Source organism: Haliotis rubra, unplaced genomic scaffold, assembly GCF_003918875.1.
Source record: "Haliotis rubra isolate DU_JTF1 unplaced genomic scaffold, ASM391887v1 Scf966, whole genome shotgun sequence".
Lineage (NCBI taxonomy): Eukaryota > Metazoa > Mollusca > Gastropoda > Lepetellida > Haliotidae > Haliotis > Haliotis rubra.
This window is the reverse complement of record NW_025767708.1, coordinates 268,289-282,083: the sequence shown is the minus strand read 5'-3', so window position 1 is coordinate 282,083 and position 13,795 is coordinate 268,289. Positions and strand designations below refer to the sequence as shown.

The window sequence follows — 13,795 nt, the reverse complement described above, 5'->3', positions numbered from 1 at the left end:
CTCACAAAACATAACACTTGAAAAATAAATATATTCTGAATTCATATATGTATTGTCTAGATATATCGTTGCTGTAAAGTAATTTCCCGAATGTTTTGCCTGTACTTTTGCCAATTTTGTAAGTGAAGGTATGTATATAAAATGCTCATATACAACCTTTGGTTGAATTTCAAGAAATACTGTTCTGCACCGTTCTGAGTGAAGTACCTCGAAATTACAGCGGTATGTTTGTCTTGTGACATTCTTTTTAGGGCTGGGTTATGTCAGCTACGTGACGCGAGGGGGGTTCCCCAATTACCAGGATGTCAGGTGAAATAACGCCAGGTTCACACGCAGGTAAACTCGAGGGGGTTATCCCCTATTTTCTATCAGCTCAACACAAGGGAAGGTAACACAAGTGAAGTAACAACGGCAGGTATTGTTTATAGTACAGTTACATGGAATTCGACGGGACTGTTATTCGTAAAGGATATGGTCTCGGTGGGTCATTGCATTACTTTCTCTCGTTATATGTCATCTGGGATGTTGGGGGATTGTGTGGATCATCCTGCCGCTGTGGTACATTGTGGACTGTATTGATAACCCATGATGTAACATTTACAGTCAATAATCTGTGTTATATTGTGGACTGTATTGATAACCCATGATGTAACATTTACAGTTAACAATCTGTGTTACATTGTGGACTGTATTGATAACCCATGATGTAACATTTACAGTTAACAATCTGTGTTACATTGTGGACTGTATTGATAACCCATGATGTAACATTTACAGTTAACAATCTGTGTTATATTGTGGACTGTATTGATAACCCATGATGTAACATTTACAGTTAACAATCTGTGTTATATTGTGGACTGTATTGATAACCCATGATGTAACATTTACAGTTAACAATCTGTGTTATATTGTGGACTGTATTGATAACCCACGATGTAACATTTACAGTTAACAATCTGTGTTATATTGTGGACTGTATTGATAACCCATGATGTAACAGTTACAGTCAATAATCTGTGTTACAACAGTGGAGTGTATTGATAACCCATGATGTAACATTTACAGTTAACAATCTGTGTTATATTGTGGACTGTATTGATAACCCATGATGTAACATTTACAGTTAACAATCTGTGTTATATTGTGGACTGTATTGATAACCCATGATGTAACATTTACAGTTAACAATCTGTGTTATATTGTGGACTGTATTGATAACCCATGATGTAACATTTACAGTTAACAATCTGTGTTATATTGTGGACTGTATTGATAACCCATGATGTAACATTTACAGTTAACAATCTGTGTTATATTGTGGACTGTATTGATAACCCATGATGTAACATTTACAGTTAACAATCTGTGTTATATTGTGGACTGTATTGATAACCCATGATGTAACATTTACAGTTAACAATCTGTGTTATATTGTGGATTGTATTGATAACCTATGATGTAACATTTACAGTCAATAATCTGCTGTTGGTCCATTCGATGCCGGTTGACTGACAGTCAGGTATTGTTTCCAATTGCTAATTGTGAATACTAAGCCAACACATACTAGAATCTGTACTTGACGGAGAAAGTGTAATCCCAATTATGACATATGACCGGCCGGGAAATCTATCAGGCGCCTTCATTTAACCAATTACGACTAGGGTTTAATGTTTCAATAACAATAGGCAAAGTTTCAAACTAACGACAATTATGTATTCCCCTGCATATTTTACATATTATGAGTAATATTCCAAATTGTATCACAACTGTATTCCAAACTGTAGTATAAGTATACACTGTCTTCTGGATGTCCTCCTCCCTCTGTTGTTGAGAAACCCATGCTACGTAAACACCCTTTGTAAAGACCAGGTCTTCCCTGTTGGTTTGAATTAGAATCAATACAGCTGTGGTCCTCAATGATAACCCAATGCCGAGAGCGACAGCTGTACTGGCATTCACGACTCATTCACGACAGTGTGACGTCACAAATAGCCGCTGTCAACTTTTATCAATGGAGGTGTTTGACGCACTTCCCGCTGAACATTCTTCCTGTTTTATTTATTGATATGTCCTCGTGGTTTGTTGTCAAACTCAGCAATATTTCAGCTAAATGGCGGCGGTCTGTAAATAATCGTGTTTCGGCCAGACAACCCGGTGATCATCATCGGCATTGATCTACGCAATTGGGATGCAATGGCATGTGTCAACCAAGTCAACGAGCCTGACCACCCGATCACAAGCATGGTTTGCTGAAGACCAATTCTAATCTTCACGGGTGATTGGATTAATGGGGTTTAACTGTATAGTTCACGTGTGTTTGTTGAAGCAACATTAGTAGATATACATATATTAAATGGAATTCAGCTAAAATAACGTTTCGTCGTGTCTGAACCACACAATCCATTGACTGACATTATGAGCATTGATCTACACAAATGGGAAACGATGACAGGTCAACGAAGTTAGCGAGCCTGACCACCCGATCCCGTTAGTCACCTCGTACGATAAGCATGGGTTGCTGAAGGTTGTCCACGGGGATGTTCTCCGCTCTACTTCATGTATTGCTGTTTCTATGTCTTGACTGACCACTCTATTAACATAACAGAACTGACCACATTTCCAAGATGTAAGTTAATGTCTATTGTGATGACGAAATAAAGTCCACGATGTTTATCACTATTCAGACACCTGCGAGCATAGATATGATGCTGACCTAGAACCCTTAGCCGGACGAGCCGAGATTCGAACCCACGATCATAGGGTTCTGCTGCGACGAAGGGACGCAACTCCGTGTCATACTCAGCCTTAGCTTCACGAAGGCGTCGCCTCACGTAATATGTAGTCGTAATAGAATTGCAATTATCTAATCTCGACCAACAACCAAATTAAACGTCACTTAAGAACCTCCTGAATTGCGTTGTTTGGTGCGTTGTCCTGACGAAAACTCGAAGTTGGTGAGTTGTATTGTCACGTCTAGCTTGCCGTATTCTCATTTAATTGATGCATGTAACTTAAAATTGAGTACAAGGTATTATCATGGTAAGTCGACTTTAAGCAAATGCCTGACTAACATAATTACCAATGTCGTTACAGACACCGTTCAGAAGATACATGTTTGCACATCGTCTGTAGTGGGACGGAATAAAATTATGTCAGTCTCCGCCCGAAGTCCATAGTATGAGGTGTGATACACTACGACCAACTAGAGTTAAACTGTTGTCAACTTTTCTGTAGGACAGAGAAAATATGTTATGTTCGGACTGTATAATAGAGATGTAATTACTTTACGTTCCAGCATATACTAGTCACTGAGAGGCAAGAGACAACCCTATAATGGGATATCACACTGGACCCTGTTCCAGCATATACTAGTCACTGAGAGGCAAGAGACAACCCTATAATAGGCTATCACACTGGACCCTGTTTCAGCATATACTAGTCACTGAGAGGCAAGAGACAACCCTAATGGGATATCACACTGGACCCTGTTCCAGCATATACTAGTCACTGAGAGGCAAGAGACAACCCTAATGGGATATCACACTGGACCCTGTTCCAGCATATACTAGTCACTGAGAGGCAAGAGACAACCCTAATGGGATATCACACTGGACCCTGTTCCAGCATATACTAGTCACTGAGAGGCAAGAGACAACCCTAATGGGATATCACACTGGACCCTGTTCCAGCATATACTAGTCACTGAGAGGCAAGAGACAACCCTAATGGGATATCACACTGGACCCTGTTCCAGCATATACTAGTCACTGAGAGGCAAGAGACAACCCTAATGGGATATCACACTGGACCCTGTTCCAGCATATACTAGTCACTGAGAGGCAAGAGACAACCCTAATGGGATATCACACTGGACCCTGTTCCAGCATATACTAGTCACTGAGAGGCAAGAGACAACCCTAATGGGATATCACACTGGACCCTGTTCCAGCATATACTAGTCACTGAGAGGCAAGAGACAACCCTAATGGGATATCACACTGGACCCTGTTCCAGCATATACTAGTCACTGAGAGGCAAGAGACAACCCTAATGGGATATCACACTGGACCCTGTTCCAGCATATACTAGTCACTGAGAGGCAAGAGACAACCCTAATGGGATATCACACTGGACCCTGTTCCAGCATATACTAGTCACTGAGAGGCAAGAGACAACCCTAATGGGATATCACACTGGACCCTGTTCCAGCATATACTAGTCACTGAGAGGCAAGAGACAACCCTAATGGGATATCACACTGGACCCTGTTCCAGCATATACTAGTCACTGAGAGGCAAGAGACAACCCTATAATAGGATATCACACTGGACCCTGTTCCAGCATATACTAGTCACTGAGAGGCAAGAGACAACCCTAATAGGCTATCACACTGGACCCTGTTCCAGCATATACTAGTCACTGAGAGGCAAGAGACAACCCTAATGGGATATCACACTGGACCCTGTTCCAGCATATACTAGTCACTGAGAGGCAAGAGACAACCCTAATGGGATATCACACTGGACCCTGTTCCAGCATATACTAGTCACTGAGAGGCAAGAGACAACCCTAATGGGATATCACACTGGACCCTGTTCCAGCATATACTAGTCACTGAGAGGCAAGAGACAACCCTAATGGGATATCACACTGGACCCTGTTCCAGCATATACTAGTCACTGAGAGGCAAGAGACAACCCTAATAGGCTATCACACTGGACCCTCCACTCGCAGTGAACCGTCTCGCACAAATGTAGGTCAAAGTCACACAGTCGAGAAGCAGAGAGTCGACTGAACACACACACTTGCTGGGTCATGTAAACAAGGGATGTAACTCTTACAATACTGTGTGTTATCAATGTTGTACAGCTCTCAAACGGGTAATAAGGTCGTTCCACGCTGGGTTTACTCTTCCACTTCAGTGAAAGATCATTGTGTGCACATTTTCTATTTAGAATTTTCTTATTTTTGACGGTAATGAGGGATCTACGATGGCCTACAAGAAACACTGAAACATGTTCGCATTAAAATGAGTTTCTTTATGACTCAGTGAAGTAGGGGTCATATCTATAAACGATATGTTAGTTGTAGACTTTGCTTCATTAACAAAATTGAAAAATACTTAATATCAACAAAACCATAAAAAGAATAGGAAGAAAGGTTACCGTATTATGTGAGTGTGTAATATTTAAAGTCAAATATAAAAGGGGCAGAAATACACTAAATCAAAAATCTCCAATCATGTCTGCCATAAAACATTTTGAAAGCTTTGACGCTCTTTTGTACATCAGTGGTAGGGAACTGGCTATTTGGTTATCGAGCGACAACAGATCACCTGTATACCTGAAGTTTAAGATTTACTTCTAGGCCAAATTACCTTAGTTTGATTTGCCAACCCGAGCAAATATTCAGATTCATATGCATAGCGAGACCGGCCGTGAGAGTAGCACACTTGGTGCCCATACTTATTTATAAATGTAAATTCTACGTAGATGTTATCAATGATGAAGTCAGATTCAAATATTGTTTCTCTATAAACGTCAGATGGCATTTTTGATCTTTTCTGACAAACTGTCCTGAATCTTTAAAGGCAGATTTGTACGTAGTGAGTGAGTGAGTTTAGTTTTACTCTGCATTTAGCAATATTCCAGCAATTTCACGGCGGGGGACACCATTATACCCATGTGGAACTAGGTAGTCGAATTCTGTTCTCCAACCCATGCCTATAACTGAACAACCTAGACGGAATTGTGTTTGTACAGAAAACAGAAACTGTTGGTTGTTCTTGATATTTGTGACATTGTGAGGTATTTTATGAAACTGATTTTTCACTCAGGCATTTCTCAACGTTCCAATTCATGAATGTGCGGTCTTCGTCTGATGTCTTTGGCAGAGTCTGTTTCTGGTTTGACCAAACGTTTCGAAGCAACATCAACTGTGTGAGTACTGTCTGTAGACCCACCTATAATGTCGCTGGACTCTTTTAATGTCTTTCCGGGACACAGAGTTTTGTCTTGTTCTAACTTGGTTCAGTCCCATTGGTTCCTGGAGAAGAGGCAACAAACCTTTTATGTGAACATGGCTTTATCGACGTCTATATAACGACGGAACAGCCTCACTTCATTGACGTTGGCAGCTCTTTGGAGAAACGGACAACGCCTTTTTTGGCATTACATCCATATGGTATTGCTGGCCAACAGGCCCCCAACAGGGACTTTCTCTCGATATTCTGTTTGGTCGACTGCGTGTAAGCTCTCAGGTGGGTGGTAAATGCTGTTGGCTTAGCTGCTGTGGTCCAGATCAATGTGCCAAATAATTTTCAAGTTTCAAGCTTTGCGCGAGACTTGTTTTCGTGATCACTTTACTCAGTGGAATAATTGCTTTGAAACCGTTTTGCATTTGTTTGTAATTTGTCGGAGAACGTCAGTGTGACATTGATAATACTTCGAAGCATTATTGTTATATTCTGCTTGTGGTTGATTGCTTATGATCGTTCTCTGCCCACCTTCCCAGTCTTGTATGTTGGTAATGCTTTGGACATGCTTGGACTTGCCTTTCTTACGAACTGTTAGAATAAGGGATGTCTTTCTGGCAAATTTGGCACTAGTGTGTCATCGGTGGATCCCACCACAAACACATGCAAAGGCAAGTCAAATGTTCGCCTGAAACGAAATTGGTTTCGTCAATGATGTCCTCCATACGTCTACCTTAAGTTAAATATAGCTGAAACCTTTTTTTGACTAAGAGTCTAATGATCTTGTTGGAAGTATCCCGATAAAGCAACAAGGCTCTTGCGTTGTGTTGTCTGTGTGTTTTGTGTGTGTGTGTGTGTGTGTGTGTGTGCGTGTGTGTATGATTATTTATATATACAAGAGTTCATGCCATGTTGTGGAGCAGGATCAATCAGTTTAATCGTGTTTTACGTAGGTGTAACTCGTGAGGGCGTTAAACTATGGCGTAGTTTCGACATCGCACCTTCCTGCTGCATCGTTTCTGCAGCGCAGTATTTGTGTCACGTCATTACGCCTTATCATACTGTAGCGCTATCGTTATCATTTAGGCTAACTGAGCAGTACATATCTCAGTCATTAGTTTCCCAGTTACAGAGTAATTACGACACAACCGCCAGTTAATTACGATTCGGCGATTGTGTAATTACGTATAGCTTAACAGCGACTTATAACCTGTGAAGATCCGGGTTAGAATTGGTCTTCAGCAACCCGTGCTTGTTGTAAGAGGTGACTAACAGAATCTGGTGGTCAGGCTCACCGACTTGGGAGATGCATGCCATTATATCACAATTGCGCAGATCGATGTTCATGCTGTTGATCACTGGGTTTTGTGGTCCAGACTGAATTATTTACACATCGGTGCCATATACCAGGAATATTGCTGAGTGATGTGTTAAACAAAAACAAATGATAGAGACTGGTCAATTTCAGATTGTGAGTGAGTGAGTATTGTCTCACGCTGCTTGGTATGTAAACTTAATACAACACCGACACCAGGTGCTTGCTTCTTACATTGTATTCATGTGGGGAATCAAACCGCACCGTGTAACGAACGATTATCTACCGTCCCTGTGCAAAAAATAGTTGGTCACCCTCCTGCAAATGTGTCCCCTACGTTATGCAGGTTTAGATAAGATTTGTAAGTATTGTCTTTCACTTTAATACCGTCCTACAACAATGCGAGTAGCCATGTGTGTTGGAGTCCATAGTGTCATATGTCCACGGCCCATTTTCATCAAGCACAATTTTCCTCAAGGAAATGACATCATGCACTAGACACGAAGTGCTATTTCCTTCCTCCATTGGGGTGATATCAATGAAACTAGTTGATACCTCATGATAAGTGGGACGTATAGGGAAATACAGTGTTTACTGGTCTGTCCAAAGTCCAAAGTTCAGACTATACGTCACGCTTTGGGCCATCAGGCGAACCCTGCGTGTATAGTTTAAATTGAAACTGCTTACATGAACCTGGAAACGCCCATCATGGCTTTCAAGCTCGAGAATACTTGTAAAGCAGCTAGCAATGTCACTGGGGCGTCGGCGTGCTTTTCAACAAACTGGTAAAACTGGATAAAGCAGAGCTTTTTGAGTTTCCCTGAACACATACTTAATGTGGGCGTTCCGATAGATTACACAACCACGTCAAACGCCTAGAAACACCATACTGTAGAATTATAAGATTTTAATATTCGTAAGAAATTGAAAACATTTTTCACACAGGAAAGGATTGAGCTCACGTATCCACAACTTGTCAACTCTCTTTGCATACATGAATTGTGTTATATATCACAAATGGGACATACTCAAAGGCAGTATACACGGCGGAATAATGAAGCAGGGAGATTTTACATGTGTATAACCTCTAAGTAAGGGTTTATGGCATATTTTATGGTTAGGGTCAAACCTCTATGCATTCTTGTTGTTCCGAAGTGACTGTGTACTTGTATAACTGTACATCGCCAACAGGTATACGTTCCGTAACACAAATCACATTACTGTACAAAACTGTCGAATAGATAGTATATTTACCTTTTCGGAACGTGATTTAGTCCTACATTATAATCTCAGTATGATAAGTGTACCAAATACGATCAGTTGCTGAAGACATTATATGCTTGCCCACTGACATTTCCACACTGACATTGAATCATCAACAATACTGATGAAACTTACTAAAACAGTGATAAACAATACAGATACGCTGACGGCAGAAAATGTATCCCTTTATAAAAATCCTGGCTTATAACCAGTTTGTCTCTCTAGTGTCAGTAACATCAAACTCGTGGGTGTAAAAAGCCCACACAGCTCACGTAGCCTTACATCCGAACACCGATAACCTACCCACTAACATACATACATACATACATACATACATTTGTATAGCGCCGATATCCAGTACAACTGCTCAAAGGCGCTACAAGTTGTTTAAGGAAGCAGGAGGCATGAAGACACGGATGACTTACAGATAACGAGAAAACAGAAGCTGAATCCACTAATCAACAGTGTCGTAAATTTGTGAGTTAGATAAAAATATCAGTTGTGACTATACATAGTGATAGCTTGAAAACATGTGACTAGTTCAGTGGGAAAGTTGAATATTGCACACATGTCGGGATTTATGACTTAATATCATGTGAACTATAAACCAAGTGAGTAACACACACGTGAGTTACATAATGGCGGCTGTCACGATAAATCCCCGTCTTGTGATCGCCCAGTTTTAAATCTATCTTCCTTGTCACGTTTTCATGACAACATGTTTCATATACCTGCTACCTCCTGTGATAAGGTCAAGGTCTGCCTGTGTTGTTTGTGAAACTGTGTTTCGGTGACAGACTTTCGTTCGGTGACAGACCTGCAAAGGAAAGCAAATATATCACAAACATAATCTATTATTGTGATATGTAACTGAAATATTGCTGGCCCGGTGTTAAACAACTAACAACGTTGTTTTAACCTGGCTAGAAGCATCTTTATTTGTTCATCATACATTCTGCGTTGAAGAGTTTTGAATCACATTACCTATACATTAATATGCAGCTTGCCCATGCGCAGCATTCCAGTATCAATGATGTGTACATTTTCCAGCTGGTGTTATAACAAAGCTTCACATATATAACAATGTCCTCAATAGCATTCGCCCAGTCCTGTATAAAACATGTTAAATGTCTGCTGATTAGAATCACACATCCAAATCATAATCAATGGAGCGTCAGAGTTGTCATGGACACGCCAGGTTGATATCAAGAAACAATAATACAGATCATGTTGCTAACACGGTTATGACGTGATTCATTCTGTGCATGGGTACTATAACACATAACAACAAACCAAGATATAAAAATAACAATAGAATAATGAATGACAACATCAACTGTAAACAGCAGTAGCTTGGTCAGGTTTGACTTCACCTGTGTGTATGTGCGTGCGTACGTGCGTGTAATTGCGTTTGAAATAGGTTTGCACGGTTTTACTCGTGACTTTACATTCTGAAACTATACACATCCACATACCTTCTTTCTGGAAAGACTGCTTGGCCACGCTGTCTGTTCTGATTTTGACTCACTTCTTATGACGCTGTTGCTTTGCTATCTGCCCTCTCTGAAACTACACTTATCTTATGGCACTTTTAGGTCACCTTTCTGTCCCCTTTATTTCCTGTTCTTCGCACGGAGTATTTTTAATGGTGAGCCCGTTGTTTGTTCTGGTCTGTACGTCATTTTCTATTCCGATGCTCTGGATATGCCATTTCTTCAACTTGTACCTCTTTATCTCTTCTTCATCATCCTTCGTTATTTTCTAACATTACATACGTCGTCGTTACTTTCGATCCCTCTCTGTAATTTGTCAGCGTGTGATCTGTGGTGTGATGATGAGGGTCACAGACCAGCCTGACTTTGTAGAAGAAAGACGTTTAGAAGAACGTACGCACACATCCAGATATCGGTGTTCTACAGATAGGACACTCAGACATCGCCATGGAGCAGGGTCCACAACAAGCCAGGTGTCCACAGGGCGTGAAGGTCACTCGGACCTGATTCTCAAAACAGACCTTGCAAAGATATTGGTCTTTAAGTCGGGTGTTCTCCTCTCGGATTATCTCTGGATTATGGGCAGGGTCTCTGTAACGCGTCCATGTCTGTCCAGATGCCTGATTAGATGGGTTCAGTTTCGGTGTATTGCCATGTCTTTGGGCAGCACCAGCTGACGCCCTGCATGTTTCCGGTAAGGAAGGAACCACCCCTGTCTTTGGAATCGGGTTGGTATGTGTCTGACAATTCCCAGCTGCCATCAGTTTCTGAAGAGGGGTCGGAGCTGGAGCAGTGACAGCTGCTGCTTGTGTGTCTTCCAGAACCATTACCATAGAGGCAAGTTCAGCTGCATGAGGGAAGTCTCCAGGTCGTTCTCTTAAACACTGTTCCACAGTCTGTGTGACAAGATCCTCCCCAAACCCCATCTCCAATACAGCTTGCACGTGTTCGCTACGAAGGTATCCCTGAAGGTTTGATAGTGTCTCTGGGTTCCTGGAGGTCGTGTCCACAGTGCGTGGTGTAGATGGTACGGTTGATGAGACCGTCGGGTTTGTTGGTGATGTGACTGTAGAAGTTGTGGACACCTGTACCCGTCCTGCAACACTGGAGCAGAATGACATAGATCAGTGAAGGATATCTCCTGATCCTGTATGGATGTCACGCATTTTGACAATTAATATCAATTTGAAAAGTCCTTAGTTTGCCTGCACGACAAGTTTAATATGATCATTGGTAACTAGGGGTGGGTATTGCAGGGAATTTTCGTATTGCGATATATTGCGATGCAAAAGCATGTATTGCGATATGTATTGCAATATATTGCAAGAATTATTTTTAACAAAAAAATACTTATAATCAAGTTAATGCTTGATTTGTAAAGCAAAATCACAACAAAATCACAATGCTATATTAGGCTTTAGGAAACTTTTAATCATGGCAAAATATAAATGTAAATAATGTTTGGCACAAATAAAACAAGGAAAGGAACAATTTTAAAAACGGAAATATCCGAAGATTTCCGAGTGTTACGAAGTTTTCAGAATGCATGTCAAAATACCTGTTTTCGATCAGAGTATCGCAATACGTATCGTTTCCATGTCTGAACCGGTAAATACCGGTAAACCGGTTATATTGCGCAGCCTTATTGGCAACATTATACACATTACATGAAACACGCGTGGTGTCACATTAGTCACCCATATTTCGTGGACATTCGTAACAAACCGAACCAGTACATAGATAAAACCAAACGATATCTGTTTACTGTAAGAGAAAGTTATTTTAGTGCTTTATGAAACCCCTGTGAAATAGCAATAGGCGCATGGTAGGCTCACGTTAAACATTGATCGTAGGAAGAATTATTATTACAGAAAACGACATAGCGACGACAGCTGCACAGCACCTGGATGACATATTGTTGAATTACTCGTGACAAACTCGTGTGTCGAGTTATTCTGAACTTACCGTGGGAATTTCTGTTTCATTTCCTTAATATTTCATAATATTTCGTTCTGTTTTCGTTTCCTGGTTTTTACATGATCCCATAATGATATTCGTTTAACTTCCGTTCACTTGTCAAGTGCCAGTTTCATATAACGCTTCCCGAATGCTAACCAAAATGCACGATTTTACAGCGTTAATACTTGGTGTGCTTATTACGATACATATTTTTCGAGTAATCCTACCATATCCCCTATTAACGGGTAACAATATGCTCAAAGGTACAACACAACACTAACTAATCCGATTATTTCGACCCAAGTGGAAAAGAGCTGGTGGGGTGAAGAACTTCATCTATTTGGAAAAGGAAAGTGGAATTTTGTGTATTTCTGTCACCAAGCCAAATAACGTCGCAATAGTGTGGTCATACTTACTTTCTACTTGCAATGGCACCATTGCCTGGAATCTGCAGATCTCTGATAGTGTCTGCTCCAAGACACAGCTTGATGTATTGGCAGGTGGGGAAACATTTCGCATGCTCCATCCACGGATCATCCCCAGGTTGCCAATTGTATAACTTCCCATGACAGTAGGCACACTTCACCCTGTCTGGCTTCTCGTCGCTCGGGAAGAAATACAGCCCAGCTCTGGCTAGCTGCTCCGGAGTCTGGTGCCAGCCCTGCTGCCAGCCTGTATACGTTGCCAGTCTTTGATCTTCCTTTGTTAGGTCTGCATTAGCTGGGATTCTATTAGGGCTTACATTATACACAGCTTCTGTACTTTCACAGCCACTCCCAGTATTATATCCACTCCCAGTATTATATCCACTCCCCGTGTTATTTCCACTCCTAGAGACGATATATGTATTATGAGGTGGCATGATATTAAAACGCGTAGAATGCGAAGGTCTATGAACTGTAGAATTAACATGGGATAAGCGATTCAATGGCGACACGTCTAATGACTTTATAGGAACATTACCAACATCAAAACCACGAATAAATCGACACTGAGGAAAATGTTTAGAATGTTCAGTTAATGGTGTGTCGCTTGGCAACCATTTTTTCAGTACACCGTAACAAAAAGGACACTGAACACGGTCGTCAATGTGAGTGTAAAACAAACCTGCGCGGGCGAGATCCCTAGGTTGTTGTGACATGTTCGCAGGCCAGTTATTGAACGACGCCAGCCTGTGCTCCTCGCACTTCATATACTCCATGTGTGTGGCTGTGGCCTCGAATTCATCGTCGACACAGTCCGGGACATCGCGATATGGCCGTGTATCCATCAAATGCACTGTTCTGTTCATAACCTCCATTCTGACTGTATGGTCTTGTAATATAGGTGAAATGCTCCTCCTCTCTGCGCCTGCTGATACAGCTGAAACGTAATAGATTCCTGTCGTCGTGGACGGAGAGATCGCTTGATCCCGTTGCCTTTCGCCTCCAGTCGTTCGCTTGTGCGCATGCGCGTTTAACAGGCAAAACCGACTACCTTCTACAACCCCGTGACTTACCTTACATGAACCCGATTCGTTCAGCTGGGTCAGTCGGTAATGCCCACGGTCTTTCTTCTTTTATCACCCAGTGTGTTCTGTATGTCGGGTATTTGATTGAGCAATTGATGACAAATTGAATACTGACAATTACTTCGCTGTCCTGAAATAGGCTTAGTTTCCAAATTCCTTACATGAGTAATCTAGGATAACACGCACATTCCCATCCTACACAAAACAGTAGATAAAGCCGTTACGTAGCTGTATCAGCATGTAACTCGTACCACACAGCGGTATCTCCGAATATTTTA

The 13,795-nt window shown here is 41.4% G+C and overlaps 1 protein-coding gene across 1 annotated transcript; it reads right to left on the bottom strand.

The window, feature by feature from the left end:
* Positions 1-8,184: 8,184 nt before the first annotated feature.
* Positions 8,185-13,465, bottom strand: LOC124265189 (baculoviral IAP repeat-containing protein 7-B-like). Its single transcript, XM_046699978.1, has 3 exons — positions 12,424-13,465; positions 10,031-11,152; positions 8,185-9,372 (listed from the first exon to the last, which is right to left on the bottom strand). Exons 1-2 carry the CDS (start codon positions 13,305-13,307, stop codon positions 10,432-10,434), a joined length of 1,605 nt encoding a protein of 534 aa, XP_046555934.1. The 5' UTR covers positions 13,308-13,465; the 3' UTR covers positions 8,185-9,372; positions 10,031-10,431.
* Positions 13,466-13,795: the final 330 nt, after the last annotated feature.

Excerpts from the sequence above, each read along its gene's own strand:
- LOC124265189 (XM_046699978.1), bottom strand. The coding sequence starts at position 13,307 with ATGGAGGTTATGAACAGAACAGTGCATTTGATGGATACACGGCCATAT. Across the intron at positions 11,153-12,423 it reads GGTGCCATTGCAAGTAGAAA|TGTTGCAGGACGGGTACAGG; the intron begins GTAAGTATGACC and ends ATTCTGCTCCAG.